Raw genomic sequence first — 23,140 nt, forward strand, 5'->3', positions numbered from 1 at the left:
GATTGACTGGTTGAACGGCCATCCTGAGAGAACCTGCGGTTTTCTGACTTTGTGTGAAGTGCCACTTCATGGGTCCTGTGTCTCCGAACGAATATCTGGCTCGTAATTGCAATTGTGTCAGCCCCATGCTGTTTTGCTATCAGGTTTTAATTGTAGTTGTGTAATTATGTTAATCAGGGTGGCAGTTTGCAAATGTTTTCCTTTTGTTTTTTGGTTCTTAGATACCTAAACACTGCATTAGTATGCAAGCAGTGTAATGGTACAGTCTCTCTCCTATGCTCTCTGCATGCGCCCGTCTGGCTCGGTGTTTGTGATTAAGCTGTCCGTGCCTTTCCTTTTTGCTCCCCTTTGAGTTTGAGGGCTTGGGATGTTTTTTTTCTTCATGCTTAGTTTTTGCCCATCTTTTATGTTTGAAATCTCCTGAGTGATGTGCTATTTTTAAACAGCTAAAAGATTTCGTCATGCTTCATTTGACACAGGATATTACATAACTAGTTTTGAGCATGGATGATCTTTAGTAGCAATGTGAGCATATTTACACTCTGTGATTTTCTGTATTTATGTGTTCTTGTGTTTGACGACTGCGTACAAAAAAAACAACAAAAAAAATTAGTTGTCTGAAAAGTAATTCTAGCGTTGGGATCATTGTAAGTTACAATAGCTTTCAGGGATTCTGTAAAGGTTAAGCTCAGCCAAACATGTGTGGTAGTCTGGAGGGGGGTCAGGGAATCAATGTGGGTCGATACTGCCAAAGGAGCAACACTGTGTGCTTGTTTGTGTGCTCATGTTTCCTTAGGGTATCCTTGTTCGACTACCAGGCCATGTGTAAGATGAACTCGCACTCTGTCAGCAGCGCACGTCCACTTCTCAGTGTATGTACAGTGAAGTCTCTCCCTATACAGAAATATTCCCAAAATCAGTTCTCCGTTAAATAGAATTTGTCCATCTATCTCTTCAGCCGTTCTACGGTTTGGCTTCAGCCCTCAAGTGGTTCCTCTCCAACTTCCTACTGTAAGTGTTGCTAGGGGCAACCTGGATTGGCTATGCAGTTTTTGCTACATTGTCCGATATCCTATACTATGTAGTATTTACTCTACAAAGGTACACTATTTTGTGCACTTATGTTACTTATTAACATCACCAGTTTTGCCAAATTTAAAATGTTGCTAGCAAAGTTAAACCATAAATTAAAAAAAAAAAAAAACTTACCTGAAAATCTATTCAAAGATTCTTTATTGTCAAATAACTAAATTCTGTGCAGTAGTTTGCGGACAGTATTTAAAACACAGATGGATGCACAATAAATAAATATATAATAGAGAAACAATTAAATTCCAAATTAAAAATGATTAACATAAGCTCTCAGCTGCCTGGATCGCTGTCCAAAAATCAGAGATAGTGTTAACCGCATCAACAGATGGAAAAAAATCAGATTGTTTTTATCTAATGTTTTTACACACAACATTATAAAAAAGCAATACACAACTGTAGTTATTAAATCTAATTGAAGTAACATTTTAGCAATTTTCTGTTAAGAAAGTCAGCCTCAGTATTTTTTCTATGTTTACTTGGTAGGGATAAAGTCACTTGATAAATCTAACAGCCTCAATAAAAGAGCAGGCTGTTTATCCAGTTAGGAGGGGAAAAAACAACCACCAAAGCTACCAATGAATAACTTGAGGACCCATTTTATTATTCCCATGACACAAGTTTGGGTCCTGGCCCAGTTTTGGAAGGCTGCATGCAATATGCTTCCAGTCTGCTTTAGTCTATAATGATAGCCACCTAACTGACTTCCACTCTCCTCTTTTCTCTCTCTTTTGTAAGATTTCTCCTGGAGTTCAATATCTGTGGCTTCTGGCACACGGAGCATTTTGCTGACGGTGAGCTCACATTCGGAATAAATGTGGCTAATTAAGGCTAAGCACTCTTTCTTTGTATCTCGTGTGTGTCAACTCTATTTTGTAAATTAACACAACCCTCAGAGCAGCTCTGAATGACTGTAATGCTGGGTTTATAAACCAATTCTTAAAAAAATATCATTCATCATCACTAAACCTGTCAATCAAATGGTCCTTATTATCATCATCCTTTGATACAGCCAAGCATTCTTTTAGGTGTGCTGTATTATTTTATATTATACTTCAGACCAAGAAAAGTATTTACTGTGTCTGTTACATAAGTGGGTTTCAGTGGGAGCAGACACATCTGGTAAGTCCCTCAAAACAAGAGTCAGGCATAAATTTGTACTGAAGTTAATGCAATTCTAAAGAAGTCAAACAAAAACATGGCTCAGAACAAGATAAGACATTTTGACAAGCCATTATGGCTCTCTCTGGTTTTAGTCCTCTCATACGCAGCAAGCTAAGGTTTATTTGGCTTACGCAAGAAGCAGCAATAAAAGGCTGATGCGTGAAGAATTGAGACGTTAGACCTTCGATTTCCTGTCACAGACTCTCAGCCTGTCAGTCACCAGCAAAATGTCATGCATACACTTTAACACACAAGCTCTGTTATAATTCTCATCTCGAAACATGACCCCTGTCTATCTCTCTATTAGCCTCAGTTCATAAGAAAAAAGGGGACATCCTGCAGCCGTGTGACACCGAGTACCCCAGCTTTGTTTATGAGCCGTCAGTCAAAGAGACCAACAGCATTATTAAGTGCGGACGATGCCAGAAGTAAGCGCACACACACTTATGCACACAGAAATAGCAGTGTAGTCCTCTCTAAGCCCTACACCAGTCATATTAAATTGTTCCTCCAGAATCCATTTTCTACGGCTTTGCTCTGCTTTGCATACTGAGAGCAGTTTGTATTAATACGAGAGTGGCAGAAAGAGGGAAATAAGTAGAAAGGAACTGATTTAGATCATGGTGTGTGGGGTTATGGAAAGACTGAGAAGCGGAGAAGGGAGAGTGACTCGTTGGAAAGCAGTGAAAGTATTAGGAGAGGTGAATGAAAAAAGTACAGGGACTGGGGAGGGGTGAGTGACAGAAACAAAGATGGAAAAGCACTAGGAGGTGGGTCGGGGGGTGGGGGGTAGAGTAAAAAGAGGAAAGCATCACTGGGTTGTCACCATAGGCTGGGTGTGATCACCCTCATGAGGCTAATGGTGGTATAACACAGCACAGCTACACGTGGTCCACACTCTCCATGATAGTTTTTGAGTAATGCTGTTAATATAATGACATTATAATCACGTGTGAATAATGATCATAATTATGTTATTTTATCCATCCTGCACTGCCTGGCTTGTGTCATTATGTTACATAGAAGGTTGTCTTTCTGTGTTTTTGTCTATTTCACACTTTTCCTTTTTGTTTATGTCAGGATGTTTGTAGTGCAGCAGATACCAGAGAGCAACCTGTTGATGCTGGTGGTGCAAGCAGACTGTGACTGCTCCAAACAGTACCCACCCATCACCCTGGAGCCAGAGGAAGTCAGATATATCCTGTGATGTTTATATTCATGGATCACGTGAATCATGTTCACATAAAGTTTGCTTGTTTTAACCTAACTGCAGCATCACCCTGCCTATACACTGAGTCAATCTGGGCACACTTTGTAGACCTACAGTACCTACAGTACAGACTCTTTATTCTAACATGTGTATTAATTAAGCATGCTGGCCTAAATTGTTGTGTTTCTTTAACTGACTCAACCAGCCGCACTGTTAAGTTAGATTCCGGGTGTGAGCCTGCCATGTCATATCTTTAAAATGTTTATACTGCATGTCTTTAGTGGTAATATTTGAATGAGCGTGCAGGAAAACCATACTATGCTTCTGTTGCTGCTCCTTGACCCCGCTGTACATAACTCGTCAGTTAAGTGTGACAGGATGAAGTCTCAAAAGGTTCGCAGACGCCCCGAGTCTTGCCACTCTTATCACGCACAGGTCAGCATTTTACCACACCATGACACATCAAAAAACACGTATATTCATACAACCCTGTTAAAGCGTAAATATTACAATAATAAGTACTATAAAAACTGAGCTCAAAGCTGAGCGGTTTTTCCTTCTTAAGTTGATGCCTGCAAAAAAAACTAGACAAACAAAACAAAGTAGGGACAACCACTGTAAATGTTTTGAACTGAGGAGATCTGCTGCACTTTTGAAAGAGAAATTAATTCCCATTTTTGGTTGATGTAGGGTTTCAGCTGCTCTGCAGCTTGGAGCCTCTTTTGTTATCTTTTTCTGTTACAGTGCACCAAATGCTTCTATTTGGTGACAGATTCTCACTGTGGGCAAACTACAGGTTTTTTTTTTGTAAATGCAGCTACAAAGTGTGTTCTCTGATGAAGGTTTTCAGAAGTGTTCCCACTTCCATGCAGCAATTTTGACTACACAATCTGTGTTTTCGATGCAGAGCCTGAAGAGCATTCAGTGTTGGTTTTCTGCTTTGTCTAGTTTTTCAGAATCTATTTAAAGATATGTTACTGTATATGAAAAAAACACAAGTTCTCTGCAAGTTTACATTATGAAACATTGCTCTTAAGTTAATCACCCAGACTGTTCAATCCTCCCTGTCTTTACTGATGAAAAAGTCTCTAGGATGCTCTTTTTACACCTATTCATGTTACTAATTGACCTCATTAGTTGTGAGATCTTATAAAACTTTTCTAGTATTTTTGTTGTCTGGCTTGATCTTTTTGAAACACGTTACTGGCTTCAAATTCTAAATGAGCATATATTATGTTAAAAAAAATTGAATAAATAAAACATAATTTGAGCCATCACTCATTTCTTTATATTTTTTTTCCAAGGAGGAAGACTGTTGTAATTTTTTAAGTGGTCATAAGCAAAGGCCTTCCCAGTTTCCTGACTCAAGACTTTTGCACATTACTTTATTTCATTCAATATTCAATATTTTGTCTTTGTACTAGTTTTAATTTACCTTTTCAGAGCATCTTTGTGTTTTTGAAAATTGGGTTGTACATGTGTTTAAACATGCATGCATAAAACCAGCATTCTTCTCTCGTATTACTCAACTGCTTCTGTGGCCCTAAAATGATTTTCTGTTTGAATACATCACATTTTCGTCAATGCTTGGTAGCAAATTGAAGACTCGCCAGGTGAAATCATTTTCTGCTTTGTCTCTGCAGGAGAACGCCGATGACTGTGGAGGAGCCTCTTTTATATCTCCGTCAACCTCTGTTTCCTTCATGTGTCTCCTTTTTGCTGCTGTTGTTTCCTGATGACGGATAACTTCGCTCTTTTATGCTTCATCATATAAAGGAGAAGACGACAAAAACTGAAATCCTTGAGTGGATTTTTTTTTAAACTACTGAACAGATTCTGCACATTTTGCTCACAAAGGCGACAGACACAATCTCTCTTTAAAGACCTTGGATGTTATGAGCAGTTGCTGTTTAACTTCAGAGAATTACATTTGAACTAAAAGCTGCAAAAAAGAGAACTTGCTGTACTGTTGTTGCCATGGATACTTTTTTCATTTGTTATTTTCTTATGCTCCACATTGTATCTCTGAACAAAAAGGGACTGAAGGGTGACGGCTAGCTGTGATGGGTGTTAATGAATAAGAAGTAACGATTCACACGGTACAACATGAAAAAGTGAAAAGAGAAAAACATGCATTGTTCAATTCCCATATCCCAATGAGCTGTGTATTTATCCACACACATGCATATTATATATGCGTTGGATACATCCAGTAAACACATCTAATGCATTATCTGCAGACTTTTATAAATGCAGAATAGCCAGTGTGAAGAGGGCTGCAGTAGGGGGATACAGGGAGACACTGTTGTGTTGCTAATGAGTCACGATAATAATGGACAAGCAGGCACAATTGGACTCATTGTGTAAAATTAATATGCAATAAAGTAAAATAGAATGGAGTTGTCAGCGTCTATGGGAACTATGTTTTCACTTTTTATTTCCATCCTATAAATGTATGTTTCTGTGACTATTATTTTTACATATCTGTCTGCCTTTTTTTGTCTTTTGTCTCTCTGTACATACCGTAACTAATTATGTATGTCTGGCTAATGGGCTGTAAATGCTGAAATGATAAATGAGCTGAAGATCGTCACACTCTAAAAAGGAAATATCTAACTTTTCACATTAAAACAATGCATACATGCATTTGCAATGTATTTGGCACCAAGGATTTACATTTTTGAAAAAATATACAAATGTTTTTGCGATTAAGAAATATTTATAGTTTTTTTTTATATGGTTTATGATATATATGGTATATTTTAAGGCTTTTTTTCTTCATTTAAAATGTAACTTTTATAGCAATGCTCGCTATTATAGCTCAGTCACTAAAAATAAAATGTCACAGTAATAAAAATGTAATCTCAGTGTCAATTAGCACTATGAAACTAACTGCATATGATATTTTTGTATATATTTGCCTGTATGTTTTATATTTTGCACTTTTTGCTGAGCACTTAAATGCATTTTTGGCTCTGAGTGTCTGTGTAGCCTTTTCTACACCCATTTTTAATTGCCTCTCAAAGCACACATATAAGTTAATCTTATTAAGTTTCTGAAAGTTAATTATTTAGCTGTCCTGATTTTGTTTGTACTCTCCACGGGTTGACATTGCCACATCTATGGCCCTGATTTGTACTGTCTAAATAAAATTATAAATTTGGGTTTTGTTGTTTATCTGCTTAAAACAAAAACTTGAGTAATTTATTTTGGCCACATAAAGGTAAATGGATGACAGTTATCAAAATTATGACTTTATTGGTAATTGGATTCAATCCTTCAGTTCTGTCTACTGACAACCTGAGAAATCTTTTTTTGTAATATATATAAAAGAAATTACTCTAACTGGAATTTCAGTGATAGTCAAAGCTTTGTACTCATTCGTACTTTGAAGTTCTTTGGTTTGAACGCATAAAATCCTGTCAATTCATCACAGGTCTAGCACAGATAGACAGAAAACAAAGAAAATCTACACTCACACCCAACTTAAAACCCCCAGTTAAGCATGCACGTCTGAGTACTGTGGGGGGATCCCAGAGCATCCAGAATGGCAAATGTAAAACATAAAACATTATATAGAAAGGCCCCAGTGGACCAGGAGGCACAAAAGAGGAAGCTCCTTGCTTTCAAGTGACACTGCTAATCACTGCATCTTCATACTAATAAAATATATTTAATTTGATGTGTAAAAGAACCAGTTTCAAATACCACCAGTAGACACATGGCAGTTTTAGGGAAGATTAATTCATCCTCCTGACCACCAATGCAATATTAGCATTATTTTTATTTATTTTTTTCTCTCTAGTGAATTGTCAATTAAAAGTTCTAAAATTGCTGCATTCAAGCCTCTTGCTTCACAGCTCGTTTGATATTATTTAAATACCTAAACAAGTAAACTGCAAACAAATATGGTCATGCAATGTTCCGAGTTTCACTCTGAAATCTATACCAGTCGGGGGTTCTGATACGACAGCCTGGCAGTTTTGGTGATCAGATCCCAACAAACTAAATATGGGGCAAAGACTGTGTTTGTCTAGTGCAAAGTGGAAAACATTAACAATGCTGGGGGAATACCCCACATATATTATATTCCAAGCTCTCTTGTTGAATAAATACTGTAGCGATTAAAAGAAAAGCAAGAGTTTGTCCTAGTGCTCACACACAACAGTCTTTATAATCTCCTGTATTGTCAGTAAGGATGTGACGGTAGATTGGCATAATTATAACACACATATTCTGTGTCTCTTCACATTATATTTTCTCCTGTGTGAAACTAAAAAAAAAAGACAGAAGTGTATTTCTCTGTGTGTCATTTTCTTTGTGGTAGTTTACATCATCATTCAAACTCTGCAAAGCCCTGGAGGTTTTGATGTCTTTTAACTTTCCCTGATGTCCAAAGCATTGTAACAAAAAGCAGTTTATTGTAATAGAAAGTCTTCCCTTCATATAAATTGGGTAAAAGCCAGACTTGGGAATATCCTCAAAAGCAAGTAAATTGTGGGACGTCGTCTCAAGGCTAAAAAAAAAGGGGGCCATATAATTAAAATTGATGTCACACATGCTATAAATCATAAGTAAAGCAAGAGGATGTATAAACATGTAAACTGTTTGATAAGTTTTGCTTTTTTAACACGGTGGGCTTTTGTTTCACAGTCAGTGGTGACTGCAACAGATTTTCCCGTGGTCTACACGGGTGATGTTGTAATGAATGAAATTAACCTGCGGGGGCGCTCGTTGCCTGTCTTCTTTTCATTGTTTGTGGCGTACCGTCGTTGTAGTCTGCACCGCAGGCGGTGAGAGCTGGTAGTCAGAGGAAAATGGCGGACGGTGTGGATCATATCGACATCTACGCCGACGTCGAGGAGGAGTTCAGCCAGGTAATAAATACATATTTTCCTACCTCGCTTATAGGTGTTATTTTTTTTAATATCTGTATAATCTGCTATATTTATTATAACCTACAAAGTGGCGAGCTTTTGTGGCTAAAGAGGCTCTCTGACATACAAGGCCTTTTCAACATGCTGCAAGCCTGCAGCCTCTGCTATCGGCGTGCTTTGCAGACTTTTGTTTGTTCGTGGGGTTGTCGACATTTAACACGACTTTTCATGTATTTAGTAATTAATATGCACGCTGCAGTTGTTTCGTGATGTGCGTTGTTATTTATTCAAGTAAATGCTAAAAGCAGCCGTCTTCACGGCGTAGCTTGGGTTCAGGCCTTGGCATGGTCGTTAGTGGCGGGCTAGCAAGACAAACAAACGCACTTTCGTTAGCGAGCTGACATTGACTAATTCACAGCTATCACGCTGTCGTGTCTAGTAAGTCTTTACTTTTTTTCAGTTGATAAAGAGAAGTTTTAAGCTAAACCGAACGCCTTTAGGCTCTAAGGTTGTATAAACATTTTCCAACCGACAATGGTCAGGCCAATAGCTGACGATAGCCTCAGCCTATCGTCGATAAACTCGTGCAGTCGCCCAACCTTAGTAGGCTCTGAATAGTGTAATAAACACGGCATGTTGTTAGCATGGAGTAGGTCAATGTTGGGGCTATTCAGAAGATATTTTTCTCCACACGCCCCTTTTCTGTGACGGTGGTTATAATTTCAGCTTAGCCAATGTGAAGATAGTGTTGTGTCTCGAACTGCTAAACAGCTTTCAAAACATACTTGAGTTTGACCCATAATACAAACACTCAGTTTGCATTCATGCTTGGGGAAAGTCACGACGCATAAATTTATCCAGGTGATCACATTTGAACTTAAGTAAGCCAGTGTATTAGAATAAAATGATTTAACGGATATATTTAAGTCACGACTTTGGCAGATTGGTTAAGTAAACCCCCAATCTTTTAATTTGTCCCAATTGAAGCAATTGGTTTTGCACAGGGTGCATAAATAAACCACTTCAAATTAATTTGATACGGATATAAGTTCTACGAAGCTTGCGACTATCTGCTGATCACAAGTTTATGCTGTTATTATTATTATCATACTACAATATCTGGATATGCTGTGAACCTTAACCCTAAATTGACTTTTCCTGGTCAGCATAAAGCAGTTGCATGATGCTAGTGTTATTGAACTTGAATTGATTCAATAGTGAATTACATCTTTTTAATGAGTGCTGGTATGTTTTTCTGACAACTGCCTATTGCAAAAACAATTAAATCAAACTCAATTCAGTGGGAATTTTGCACACCTGTTACAAGGAAACCTTTTTGTACAATGTGATGGTGAAAACCAATGTAGGTTTGCTATTCTGGTGTTGGTGAGGAAACCGATTCAGAATCAGATCAGACATAGAAGCTGATAAATTATATCCTTGGTGTTAATAACATCAAATCATTATCAAGCTCTAGATATTAAGTGCTTCACTGATCTTTTCTTGCATTCTTAATACAGGAAGCTGACTACCCAGTTCATGAGCAGATCGACCTGTATGATGACGTAATATCCCCATCAGCCAATAATGGTGATGCTCCAGAAGACCGGGATTACTTGGATTCACTGCCAGCCCCAGGTGGCACAGAGGGAGGGAAAAGCGCCCTGCCCAACGTGGTGTACACCTACACTGGAAAAAGAATCGCCCTGTACATAGGAAACCTCACATGGGTGAGTGTCAGATTGTCTAAAAATTGGACTTACAAATTTAATTGTGATCCATACATGATGCCATTTTGCTTGGGGTTGTTTTTGCAGTGGACAACTGATGAGGACTTGACAGAAGCTATCCGGGTGATAGGCATCACAGATGTGCTGGAGATAAAGTTCTTTGAAAACCGAGCCAATGGCCAGTCAAAAGGGTGAGGTCTTTAGTATTTTATTTCTATGATGCAGTTGGACTAAGTCAAAGAGTATGTTAAATATTTCGTGTTAGGAGTACAGGGTGGGATCACACTGAGTCAGTTTTATGATTGTATTACCACAAGGCTGTTGTTTCTAAAGACATATGTTCTTGAGTGCCAGTGACCTTGTTTAGATATTACTATCAGCTCAGAATTTCACAGTGCATTGATGTTTATGCGATCAATTGTCTGACTGTATGCCCTCTGCGTGTTTTCCAGGTTTGCTCTGGTGTGTGTTGGTTCAGAGGCATCCTCCAGAAAGTTAATGGAGCTGCTGTCAAAGAGGGAGCTCCATGGTCAGAATCCCATTGTCACACCATGCAACAAGCAGTCCCTCAGCCAGTTTGAAATGCAATCACGCAAAAGTAAGTAGGGCAAGTGTGCACATGGTTTATTTATCCGAAGAGATCAGTGCTGGTTAAAAGAAGTTATGTAAAAAATTTGCACATGTTGGAATGTGAGTTATTCTAAATATAAATATATTTGACTACACAGTACATCACATATGTTACATGACCTGTGTTTAATCTTAGCATATGTATGAACTCATACATGTAATTTATCCTTGTTTTTGTCTCTTAGCCAGGTGCACATATTGATTAATGATTACATATGAAATGAGTTTGTATTTGTCTTTTCACAGGTACCCAGACAGGTCAGATGTCTGGGGAAGGAAAGGCTGGTCCTCCTGGTTCTGGACCCCGTGGCGGTTTTCCCATGGGCAGCCGAGGGAGAGGCAGGTTCCCCGGACCACCTGGCCCTGGAGGAGACCGCTTCCCTGGTCCCGTAGGGCCTGGGGGTCCTCCACCACACCTTCCTGGTTAGTTTAGCAAGATGTGTTGGTAGTATGGGACAACACTCAGTTACTTGAGAAATGAATATTGATATTCAAAAATTCATCATCAAAAATAAATTAGGGGCAGAAACGTTCCAAATCAATGGATTGTGTTGTCTTGAATGCTGAGTGGGCTTATTACCAAAATAAGTTTAACCACATTTCATAGGGATATATAGTTGAACTTGAGGTGGATATATTAGTTTTTGAGACTTGGCAGTCAAAACGAGTTCATGAGTGGATGTGTTGTGGATATAAGCAAATCCATAAAGACACACAGCTCACAAAAAGTGCAACCTGTCATGTATGGATCCACCACAGCTGGCAGAGGTTGTGTTAAATCACATATTGAACTTTGTAGGTCAGTTTATTTCTGTTCAGTATTGTCGACTGTGATGATTTGAAAAAAAATAAATACATATAATGTTACAGCACAACAGATTTAAAGTCACAAGTGTTTTAAAAACTTGGAAGTTCTGCTTTCTGTCTGGCAGTGCTGCTCAGGTAGCACAGTCCAGGCATTGCTGTTACTCACACCTGCATGGGATCATGGCTCATCTGATCTAGTATGTTTTTTTTACTATTGCGGGATCTCTCATCTCTCCCTTGGCAGGGCTTTCTTTGCATGTTTCCTTCTTTGTCTGGTTTGAATTTTTGTCTCACTTAACCTCAAGTTGAACAGTTGATCCTTCTCATGGTGTGGTTTCCTGCTTGTGAAAATTTCCAACACCATTCCTTTACTTAGAGGTTTTCTCAAAGCTTGACTTGGTACGCTGCCAAACTTACCTCTTTACAAATCTTGGCTTGGCTGCTTGTCAGAAGCAGTAAGAGAATGGAGTAGCAGGCTGTTCTCCATTCCCCCTTTTCATATCTCTTCTTTCGCTTAGTGGCTGGTGCCCCGTCCCGCTGGGCTGCGACAGGCCTTCGGTTAGCAGGTAGAGGTTTCTGAAGGGAGGAGTTGTGATTGGTTTGCTTTTTTCCCCATTAGGCTCGGGCATGAGACCAGATCTGGTTAGGCACCAAGATGGCCCTCTGATGGATATGAGTTTCAATCCCTTCCAGCCGGGGGGCAGGAACGGGAGCTGGCGTAGCAGAGGTGAAATACCTCGATTAATCTAATTGATTTATTAGATGGCCTTATAATCCTAGCTTTGGCTTTTTATTGACAAATTAAACTGTCACATTTACTGCCCCGAGGCAGCTGATCTTCATTGCTTACTCTGAATCGACAGTTTACATTATTTGCCCCACATGTGGCAGCATTTTAAATTTTAAAACATTTTTACCAAAAGAAATAAACGTGTGCTTTTGTTTTTTTGAGCTTAAGTACATTTTAGGTAAATTAGTTGTTTCAGGTGACATAATGGCCCAGTGTCAAGAAAAAACGTATTTTTAAACTTTTGGAAAAATTCTTTTCGCAGGTTTGTAATTGATGTAAAGCAGTCAAACTCCTTAGTTCCACATTGCAGTTTATACACTGTATATACTCTCTTTAGGGCTTCTGGAAACTTATAGCAGTGCATCTTCTGAGTCAAGTGTTAATGAGAAGGGTCCAGTCCAATACAAGGCCTTGTTTAATTAAAACGGCAACGCCTGCTTGAAACTATAGCTTCTCATCTGTTCACTTTCCCTTTGATTTATTTTTCAGTGTCATTTGTGACCTTTTTTCGTCAATTGTTGTCCTGTGCAGCAATGGCTTTCTTTCATCTTTGTGTCACTGTCCCTGCTTTAAATTGCCATTTGGTACCTAAAGGTATCACTGTACAAAAGATACATAGAAAAATACAGGCTGCCACTAGACTTCAAAAATGAGTCCACAAATCGACTGTGCCAGTATACATTTTATGTTTTCAATCTGCCAGTTACTTGTTCTTGTAGAAAGAGGTGGAGAGCTCAGTCTGTGTCATTCTAGACAATAATTTTGGTTTACTGGAGCTTACTTCTTTCATGTTCTTTTTTTTTTTTTTTTTTTTTTTTTTTTTTGTTCTTGTCTTTTTTGTTAATTTGCTCTTTTTCTAGGTGGCATGCAGGGTCCTCCACGCCCCCCACCCGGTCCACCAGGTCCCCCAGGACCTCCAGGACCTCCACCTCCAGGCCAGGGTCTTCCACCTCCCATGGCTGGGCCTCCAAATCGTGGTGATAGGCCTCCTCCACCTGTTCTCTTCCCTGGGCAGTTTGGCCAGCCACCACTGGGACCCCTGCCTCCAGGTCCACCTCCTCCAGGCTATGGTCCTCCACCTGGTCCCCCACCTCCTCAGCAGGGCCCACCCCCTCCAGGACCCTTTCCACCCCGTCCTCCTGGACCTATTGGCCCGCCTATGGCATTGGCTCCACCACCACATCTGCCAGGTCCCCCGCCAGGTGGCCCACCACCAGCGCCGCACGTGAACCCTGCCTTCTTTCCTCCCCCTGGCAACAACAGCATGCCACCCAATGATAGCCGAGGTCCACCGGGACCAAATGACCCATACGGCCGCCCGCCACCATATGAAAGAGGAGATTATGGGCCTGGAGGCCGGTAAGAACAATTACTGAGAAGAACAACAAATTAAACCACTATATATACACATTCAAAATGCTCGGGTAGCCTAGAACTTGGATACTGTGAATTAAAAATAAATTAATGCTTGATCCTTTTTTTTTTTCTGTTATTTTTTTAGGGACATGGACACATCACGAACCCCTCTAAGTGAGGCAGAGTTTGAGGAGATCATGAACAGGAACAGAGCCATATCCTCCAGTGCCATATCTAGAGCAGTTTCTGATGCCAGTGCAGGTAAGGCAAATGGTGATATATTTCCAATACATTTAAATAAGTGCGTTTACATGTTGTCAGTAAGGGAAAACTTAAATTTCTTCAAAGAAGTAAAAGAGCACTGCAATAGACCAGTGTACCCGGCTGCTTGCCCTATGACACTTGAGATAGGCTCCAGCCCGCCTGCGACCCTGATGAGGATGAGTGGAAGAGGATGGATGGATGAAAAGTTTACTCCACTGTTTTCTCTTTTTAGGTGATTATGGCAGTGCTATAGAGACTTTGGTGACAGCCATCAGTCTGATTAAGCAGTCCAAAGTGTCCGCAGACGACCGCTGCAAGGTCCTCATCAGTTCTCTGCAGGACTGTCTCCACGGCATTGAGTCAAAGAGCTATGGCTCTGCGTCAAGGTAAGCCTGTTAAATATTACACTGAAACAGGTAGTTACATACTAAAAGAAAATGTAGGTGTTTGAACTTTATTAAAAACTTCACAACTGTAACTTGATGTTCGTTTGTCTCTGCAAGGCGAGAACGTTCCAGGGAACGTGACCACAGTCGCTCAAGAGAAAAGAGTCGACGACACAAATCTCGTAGCCGCGACAGGCATGAGGACTATTACAGAGAACGCAGTCGGGAGAGAGATCGTCATCGTGAGAGGGATCGGGACCGTGACCGGGAAAGAGAGAGGGAGAGGGAATACCGGCACCGTTAGCCGGAAAGGAGGTGGGTACCAGTTTTATTTTTTTGTGTATTTTTCAGCATCTTTGTCTTAAACCTTGTGGCAAACTAATTTAGGCTCAGACGGCATGACAGAAACAGAAAGTGGCACAGTTGAGATTTAAAGTCTTCTCTGTTTGCACACCTCCTCTCATTGGATTCACTGGCTCTAGATAAATCCCAAAACCAAATCCTACTTACACCCAAATAATGGTTAAACATCTGATAATGGATGTTATCATCAAAATATTAAATTACTGCATGAGGAGAGTAAGAGGTAGGCAACGAAAAGGCTTTCAAAACTCAGTCCTCTGTCTTCAGGTAGGTATAAGGTAAGTCAACTTAAACCATATTTCTTCAGTGGTAATCACAATTTCTATTGTATCACAAAATGTGCAAAATACACACTTGATGTATTCACTTTGGCACAGTGTGGAGTCTGTAAGTGTTGTATCTACGCTGTAGTCCCTTTGAAATGAGAAAATATAAGTCACTGGATTTCTGGATGTATTTTGTACTCTTTGGTCTGCAGGCTTCAGAGGCTGGTAAATTACAAAGTTCATTTGTTGCTTTGGATATTACAACAAATACATTTTAGAATAAAAGTTGTATGCACCTGTGCATGGCAAGAAAATAGCATACGTTACCTGTTGAGATGATTTTTGCAGTTACTCTTTTTATAAAATTTAAAGAGTTTTTGCATCAATAAAGTAGAAATTATCAGAATTTTGGCTTTTACCAGGAACTGTGGCAAGTGGACCAAATGTGCCTGATTTTTATTATATCAACACTCAGAACTGCCATATTAATTATATGTGAATTCCCAAAGTTTGGTTTATCAGTGGGCTTGTACTGGTCGCTTCAATCCTGATTGGCAAGATTTGGGTGTCACAATACTGTACAGTCATTTTTACAGTATTTCGTACAAATTAAGATTTTATATGGTCTGTTAAGATTGAATTGATTACTGTTTTTACACCTTGTCAGTAGTAGACCAATCTACATTTTGTAAATGTTTCATTCATAGTGTTGTACATATTCCAGTTTTAGTGTGTTATTTGAAATCTATCATTGTCCTGTGATATTTCAGAGAAGTTAAACATTTATCAGTGTCAACATCTTATGACTTTTGCCCCCTCCCACCCCTTAAAAAAAAAACTAATGTCATTGTGCCATATCTGCATGACAATAATATCACCTGACATTTCACCTGTGTCAAGTTGAATGTTTTTATTGCATAGTGTTTGCTCACTTTTGTATAATTGCACCTTAACTTAAGATGTTGAGGTGAAGTGGAGGAGGGAAAAATGCCTGTCCCCTTGACATAATAATCTGTCAAAATATATGTTACTGAATATCCAAATGCTGGTGTGGTTTTTACACGCAGTGTCACATCTAATCATTTTATGAGGCAAAGGTCAGCCTGTATTCAACAGTGGCTGAAATCAAATTGTTTGCAGAGTCTGTGTAATGAGAATTGGTTAATATTTCAGATCTGTGCATAATAACTTGCATTATCATACTATTATGTTGACACACAATTTAAAAAAAAAAAGTGATTTAAAGTTAAAAGCTAGCACAAGCTTAAGAAAATCAGTGTTTTTAGATCCTAAGCTCTTTGAGTCTGTGGAGCTCCCCCAGAAGGTTACACTGGAGTTTTTATTTTATTTTATTTTTTGTAGGCCATTGTGGCGTTCACTCATAGTAATATAATTTCTGCATATGGACTGAAGTGGAGATCTTGCTGTACTATTAAAATGCTTTAATGCTAGTTGTTAAAATACCACAAGTGTTCAGAAATAGAGTATATTCAATACAAGTTACATATATTCTCCATGTGCATTCAATGTTAGACCTATCATAAACGACTCCTTGTATGTCACAACTGTAACCGTAACTAACGCACAGCTGTGGTCACAGCCACTATCACGCTGACAGTTTGTCTTCCAACAACTTTAGTCAAAAATCACAGCTACAGTTTAAGAGCTCCTCTAGTTTCTGTAGTAACTGAATACCTGTGCCTGAACAGTCACAACTGAAAGTCAACTTACTCGTGTAGTGGTCAAAATGAGTATAATGCAATTTCATAATAGAGTTTAGCTTTTTTTTTTTTTTTTTTTACATGGATCAGAGAAAACATTACTGCAAGAGAACACAAACCTAGTCCAGAAAAATATTCTCAGTGTTAACCCTTAGAGGGCTCTGCATGATTCAGGAAAAGAAAGTCACAATTTTATGGTAGAACTTGTACTGTTGCATAACATTCATGACAGTGAGTTAGGCTTCAGCATTCAGTTTAATCGGTCCAATTTAGCAAAGAGATCATGCAGGCATGTGAGATTTTTGTCTATTTTTAGCATTATATCCAAGCTAATTCAATTTTAACTGGTGCTGTGGTTGTAGATGCATTTATCTGAACATTCTAATTGTCAGCTTGCACCTAATGTTGTTGGATACAAAAATCATTAATAGTGTATTGCTCTCAAATGATTTGAGTCAACTATTTTAGGCTGCCTTTCTGCCCTGTGCTGGTTTTTGTCTGGGATTTTCAGAGTCAGGGTTTCACAAGTCGTTATGTAATCTCTTTGTGAAGATGCTTTCTTCCATTGCTTCAGTTGCACGTTGAATAACCCGCTAACTTGTGAAAAGTTTTGGGGCTTCTTTGGATATAGTGTTTCAGCCATTTTGGGTTTTTTGGCTGTCTTTTACTGCCAAAGCTTTGAGATATCTACAGTGTTGCATGTAAAGCAGACTTGAGTAGGTTACGTGGACCCTACAGCATCTCTGTACAGTTGCCCCCATTCCCAAATAATATCTGTCCCGATTTTAAATGTGCTTTATCCACTAAAGATATCTTCATGTATTTGCACTCAAACAGCATGAACTATGCTCCACCCACTGGAAAGATATTTATATATTCACATTGTTCCCTGTTTGTGTGCCTATTTCTCTTATACTGGAAAATAATAACTGGGGTGGTTTAACTTATGGAGTTGCTGCATTTTGAAAGTAGCCAAAAGAATGTAACTTAAACTCTAAAGGCAATTTGTCATGTAAATACTGGAGAGTTATGTTGATTTTAGCTGTCAGTTCTAGCTTGTTGAGTTGATCTGGTCTCTGTTCCACAAAATTGTTCTTTACATGCTCACGTTTTTCCTGCAAAACCTTGTGTCCACCAAGAACCTCACAACAAAAGATTACATTTTGTCAAATACATAAGTTTTTTTTTTGTAAATTAACTTTCATTTTAAGTCCAAATTTAAAAAAAAAAAAAAAATCTAACTAATAAATGTGAAAGTTGCTGCTGTCTCCTTTAATAGCCATCTTGTTGTCATTGTTGGAGATCCTCTGTGGGCACAAGGCCTAATAGCCTATTGCAATGTGTCAAGCACCAAAATGCATTTGAAGAATATTTATAAATTGTTGTTTGCAGTAAAAATGACTAAAGATCAAAATTAAGCGAGCAAAAATGTTGATGGTGAGATATGTCCCAATTTTTCCATTGCACCATGCCTTTGCATTTCTACTGATATTTGTGAGCTTGTTAAAGAGGAAAATAATTGAGATTGAGTGCCAAGTACATTGCTCCTCTTCTTGTAGTGTGGCCGTTTGTTGTTTCGAGATGTGCTTAACACTGTTTATCTGTTCATGTTTCCATGCAAGAACGCACAGTGTTTGTACCAGGCTTAAGTTACTTTTATGCTTTCTCTTCAGCCTGTTTGTAGGTGTATGTGTGCTGGGGGGTGCAGCCCTAATGTCCAAGCTATTTACACATGTCAAACCAGAGTCAAACGGTTTAGGTTATAGCTAATCAAACAGCCTTCATGTCCATAACATGGTTGAAATGTAATTCATGTCCTTAATTTTGGCCTTTGGCCAGAATATAGAAAAAGAAAATGTTTGACTTTATAGCTGAGCTAAGGCAAATGGACATGGTTTTAATTCTTAATATTTAGCCCCACAGTTATTACAGTATATAACACATGAACTGTTAGTTGGTGAAAAAGATGTGTACCTTTTTCATACTCAATGAGCTGTCTGTGAGTAGTTTTCTGAAATATCATACACACATAAGTAATAACAGTGAAAGATTAGACGGCAGTCTATAAGCTAGGCAGTGGTAAGTATTGGCCCAATCTTATTTGCCGAGCCTTTTGTAGCACATAGCCAAGTTAGTGGACTGAGACTATTTCATGGACTGCTTGACCCTGGTTTGGCTCTGTCCCGTTTCATTTCCATTCTGTATTAACTGACACACCTACTACACATTTTAAAGTTTTATATGAAATATAATGAACCCGATATAAATGATTTATTGGGCTGATAATTTAAATGTTTCACCCTTGAGAAAAGTTCAGTTATGTCAAGTGTGATTATGGGAGGAGTACTGAGATGTGCGATGTGGCTGTAAGCTCAACTGCTTTTGTCTGCAGGCATATACTGTGTAAAGAAAACCTTTCAGATTATGAAACCTATCAAATTTCATTATGCATTTGAATCATTAAACAATGTAAAAAAATCACCTGTACTTACTTGAATTTTGGTGTAGATACCAGTTCTATCTGGCTTCATTTCAGCGTGTGAAGCAGTGATTTTAATGTTGAAACAACAAGTTTGAAATGACTTTCTTTATCACAATTTTTGTCATTTCATCTTAAAATTGTACAAATTTCTGGTAAGGTGCTTTAAATTGTGTAGAACTGTAATCCCACTGCTGCTGTCCTTTACAATTATGGTTAGAGGTAGCTTTTTCTGACTCCTGTACTTTGCATGCTCAACTTTGTCTATGCAAAGCATTACAAGCACAAAATATTCCATCTTCCTGACTTTGACCATGTTTGCGACACCGTAAGAATCACACTGTCATATTTTTTTCTGTTTTATTAAAACTCTTGGTATGCTTGGGCAGGAAAGGTTTCACTAGATGTGCCGTATGTGCTTTTTCCTTCATAGCTGTTTTTTTGATTGATTACTGTTTTGGTCCTTTGTCTTTTCACTTAAATATACAGCTTAAACAAATTGCAACCATGGTTTTCTCTGGTATTTGCCACAGTGAGCAAAGTTTTCAGTGTACTCCGTTATGTAACCTGCTGGTCATAATGACAAATACTGAAATGTTTGGAGGTGATTGAAAGGTAAATCCCTATTGCTATAGTTAAAGACTTGTCAAAGGAAAAAAAACTTTTAGCTCAGGTCTTCCAATAAAACTCCCTGTAAGTTTTAAAGGTTATTTATTTCTGTTTTCTGCACTTTATAGTCCTCTGAGAGCCAAATTAATTGAAACGCTATAAGTAAGACTTAATATTCTGAAAGTATTACCTAATGTTGATGCAGGTACACCATTTAATAATATTGTAAACAAGACGAAATGGTCATACACAATTTGGCCATTTAGACACTATAACCATTGTCCATCCCTGAATTTGTAATTCTGTAACGGAACAAACAAAATGGCCCCAGGTATTTAAGTGCATTTACATATGGTTATCAATATTTTTATGTCTAAAAGAGTTAAGTGCCACATGCAAACATCTGTACATGTATATACGTGTATATGCATGTACATACTTTGAAATCCATGTTTCTGTAGTTGCAGCGCAGACTTGACGAAAGATTGAAATACTTTTCTTTGTGTGTGCGTGTACATACTCATAGAGTTCAATTTAAGTTCTTGAATGTTAGCTGTTGAACTGTGCATGATATGTTTCTGTGTCTTTGCTAGGGTTGGGGACAATACACAGCCAACAGAGTGTTAAGAGTAGCAGTTAAATACCATAGTGCCATTTATGCCGCGTGTAAGAGGCTTCTCTGTCTGCACTGCCTTTGCTAAGATAAAATGACTTGAACAAACTCCAACCTCGTGGCTCAGAGTGACGGTGAATTGAACCCAGCCCTGGTGTAAATTTTGTGTATGTAGTGTAGAGGTTTAATGATGAGTGGGGAAAATGTTCACTGTTGGGCTGGCTCCAAACCAAACTCCACCCTTCGTTTTGACACCTTTCAGCTTACGAGGATCAAGGATGGATGGAAGGAAAAGGAGGAACTCTTTCCCTGCCCTCCGTGCATGACCGGACAGGAACACAACTACCATCACTTCCTCCACCCCCTCCATTTCTCCTCTCCTATCCTTCTCCACCCATCCTTCTCTCTATCTGTTGTCTGCCTGGTTTAAGAGCAGCGGATGGAAGACCCTGACCTGTGTAAGGCTATGTTATCCAAACTTCTGTACTCATGGTAACTAAAGATGACAAAAGAATCTTTCCAAACAGCTCTTTTATTTTTATGATGTTTTATTTGACATGAAAAGTAAGCGTGATGCTTTTTTGCGACTTATAAATAAATAAATGGCCTGCACGATCCCCAAATAGAAGACACAAACATTACACCCTTTTGTTTTTTTTGTTGTTTTTTTCTTGTTCTTTGGCTCGCTGTATTGTGTGTGTATATACAGTTTAGAGATTAGTTTTTATAAGGTATGTGCTTGATGTTTTCTCTCCTACCCTCACTCTCTCGTTCTCATTTATTCTTTTCATGGCTAGTACGTTTGTAAATGTCTCTGCTTTTTGATTAAAATTAGATGGTGTTGTAATAAAAAATGTTTACTGAGGTACACTCTGCATTCAGTGAATTCCTCTACGTTTCGTTCATTTATATTAAATGTATATACTGACTTAGATTTTTTATTATTATTATTATTATTTATTTATTTATTTTTTACATTGGTAAATGGCAAGGATGTAGTCACTTTGGTTTGTTTTTATCTTATGTTGCATTACATAGTCAACATGCTAAACCAAAAAAGAGAAGACCCTGCTGTTTGGAATGGTTTTTGATGGTGGGTTATTTTGTAATTCCGCTAAATAATTATCACTGAAACACCGCATGAACAAATTGTCTTTCACTTCTGTCATATAATGATTTAAAATCAGATTTTAATTCAAGCAGCCTTCATAGTTGAAGCTTGAGTGAAAGTGTTTATTCCTTAATTGGGAAGTATGAACCAGTTTGTTACATGCCTTTCACTTTAGATGTTACATGTTTTATGTATTTGAATTTTGAAGGCTTTTCCATGATAGATCTAAATAACTAAACCATGAACAAAATGCGTTTTAATTTGTCGGTACAGTGTAAAACATTCTGCCACCTGTCATTTTTATTGTTTTGCATGTTTGTCAAAATGGACGGACAGCAATTTGTTGAAGCTTTTAGGGGTTTTTTTTTTTGTTTGTTTTTTTCATGCAAGGTTGGGAAAATAGCAATGACTGGTTTAGCTTTTACTCAGTTATTTTTATTATAACTTACAATTATTTTTAAAAAAAACCAAGTGTAAATTACATTGCCACAGCTTTCCCAGCACACATGATATAACACGATTATACCACCAGTTTTTAAAATGTGAGTTAATGGAAATCAGGAAATTACAGGTATGTTGAGGTTTGATGCTGCAGTGTGTCATCGGGTGTCTTAAATGCAAATCAGTATGAATACAGCGCAATAACATGGTGCTTTTGTATGGTTTTTAACGAGAACAAAGTTGCATGCAGACAACATAACACATTTTTGTGAAATTATCGCCATTGGTGAAATTTTTAATTTGCTCCCAAAAAAAATCTGAAACTTGTGTTGACACCTTGTCTTTCTGGGGGTTATTCTTTTAATAATGTCATTTCAATTTCACTCCGTAACAATTTAGAAAATGCCTTATTTTCAAACGTAACCAGTGAATGTAAAACTTTTGGATTCAGAGTCACAGCAGGAATTTGAATGACAGGCTGTGCAGGAAACTGTACCAGCATCTTTTGAAACCATTGTCTTGCTCTTGAAGTGTATTCTTTTTCAGTATACTTCAGAAAGTGACTTATTGGGGAATGTAAGTGCCTTTGCTCCGTATCCTTGCAAATTCACTGAAAGTGTGATGTAATGTAAACAAAATGTAAATTGGATTTTGATATTAAAAAAAAGAAAAAAATGGGACCTTTTTGAATATAATGATGCTATTTCTGAACAGTTAGTTTTAAAATGTTGAAAGTTTTAAGGCCCTATATCATGTTTTTTAATGATATTGGCTTAATTTGATGTTAGTTAGTTGCTCTTTTTCCTCATTTTATTTCCTGCTGAGCTGTTTGGGGAAAATACTATACATGTGCCTTGTTTTCTTTCTTTTTTTTTTTATTCGTTTTTATTTAAATTATTAAATTATTTCTTTAGTTGTGCATTGAATTTGGTAACTCCAATGGAGTTCTGCCCTGGTCAAGCTAAGCAGAAGTGTAGCCCTCCAGAATAAGAGCATTTGTACAGGAATTTGGTTTCATTTTCTTTGTGTTAGCTTTTGTTCCGCAGCACGAAAAGGTAAGTGATTTTTAGGTCTACAAACACAACCAGTGAAGAAACAAGAAGTCTGATCGACTGCGGGAGTCTTTAAACTGCACAAGCAGTTGGAAAGTATATACATATGTATTTATGAGTTTTCAGTATTTGTATGACTAAGATGTTTTCACTAACTGCTAGTTAGTTACTAACTGCTGCTG

The 23,140-nt window shown here is 38.1% G+C and overlaps 2 protein-coding genes across 4 annotated transcripts in view; both read left to right on the forward strand.

The window, feature by feature from the left end:
* The window catches only part of cacna2d4a (calcium channel, voltage-dependent, alpha 2/delta subunit 4a), a 99,390-nt gene extending 92,763 nt beyond the window's left edge, over positions 1-6,627 (forward strand). For both annotated transcript variants that reach the window (XM_076875567.1, XM_076875568.1), the window contains exons 33-39: positions 797-872; positions 959-1,011; positions 1,828-1,883; positions 2,561-2,681; positions 3,334-3,454; positions 3,821-3,898; positions 5,107-6,627. In XM_076875567.1, the coding sequence (XP_076731682.1) occupies positions 797-872; positions 959-1,011; positions 1,828-1,883; positions 2,561-2,681; positions 3,334-3,454; positions 3,821-3,898; positions 5,107-5,199 (598 nt within the window). In that variant the 3' untranslated portion in view covers positions 5,200-6,627. The remainder of the gene's footprint in view (positions 1-796; positions 873-958; positions 1,012-1,827; positions 1,884-2,560; positions 2,682-3,333; positions 3,455-3,820; positions 3,899-5,106) is intronic.
* Positions 6,628-8,205: 1,578 nt separating this feature from the next.
* cpsf6 (cleavage and polyadenylation specific factor 6) lies at positions 8,206-21,222 on the forward strand. 2 transcript variants are annotated; one of them, XM_004548231.5, is made up of 11 exons: positions 8,206-8,340; positions 9,861-10,070; positions 10,158-10,261; positions 10,523-10,668; positions 10,947-11,123; positions 12,127-12,234; positions 13,158-13,656; positions 13,799-13,914; positions 14,150-14,303; positions 14,421-14,618; positions 20,617-21,222. In XM_004548231.5, exons 1-10 carry the CDS (start codon positions 8,281-8,283, stop codon positions 14,605-14,607), a joined length of 1,761 nt encoding a protein of 586 aa, XP_004548288.1. In that variant the 5' UTR covers positions 8,206-8,280; the 3' UTR covers positions 14,608-14,618; positions 20,617-21,222. The 2 variants fall into 2 exon arrangements, with proteins under 2 accessions (XP_004548288.1, XP_012773822.1); XM_012918368.4 differs by lacking the exon at positions 12,127-12,234.
* The last annotated feature ends 1,918 nt before the right edge of the window (positions 21,223-23,140 follow it).

Source organism: Maylandia zebra, linkage group LG17 (genome assembly GCF_041146795.1).
Source record: "Maylandia zebra isolate NMK-2024a linkage group LG17, Mzebra_GT3a, whole genome shotgun sequence".
NCBI lineage: Eukaryota > Metazoa > Chordata > Actinopteri > Cichliformes > Cichlidae > Maylandia > Maylandia zebra.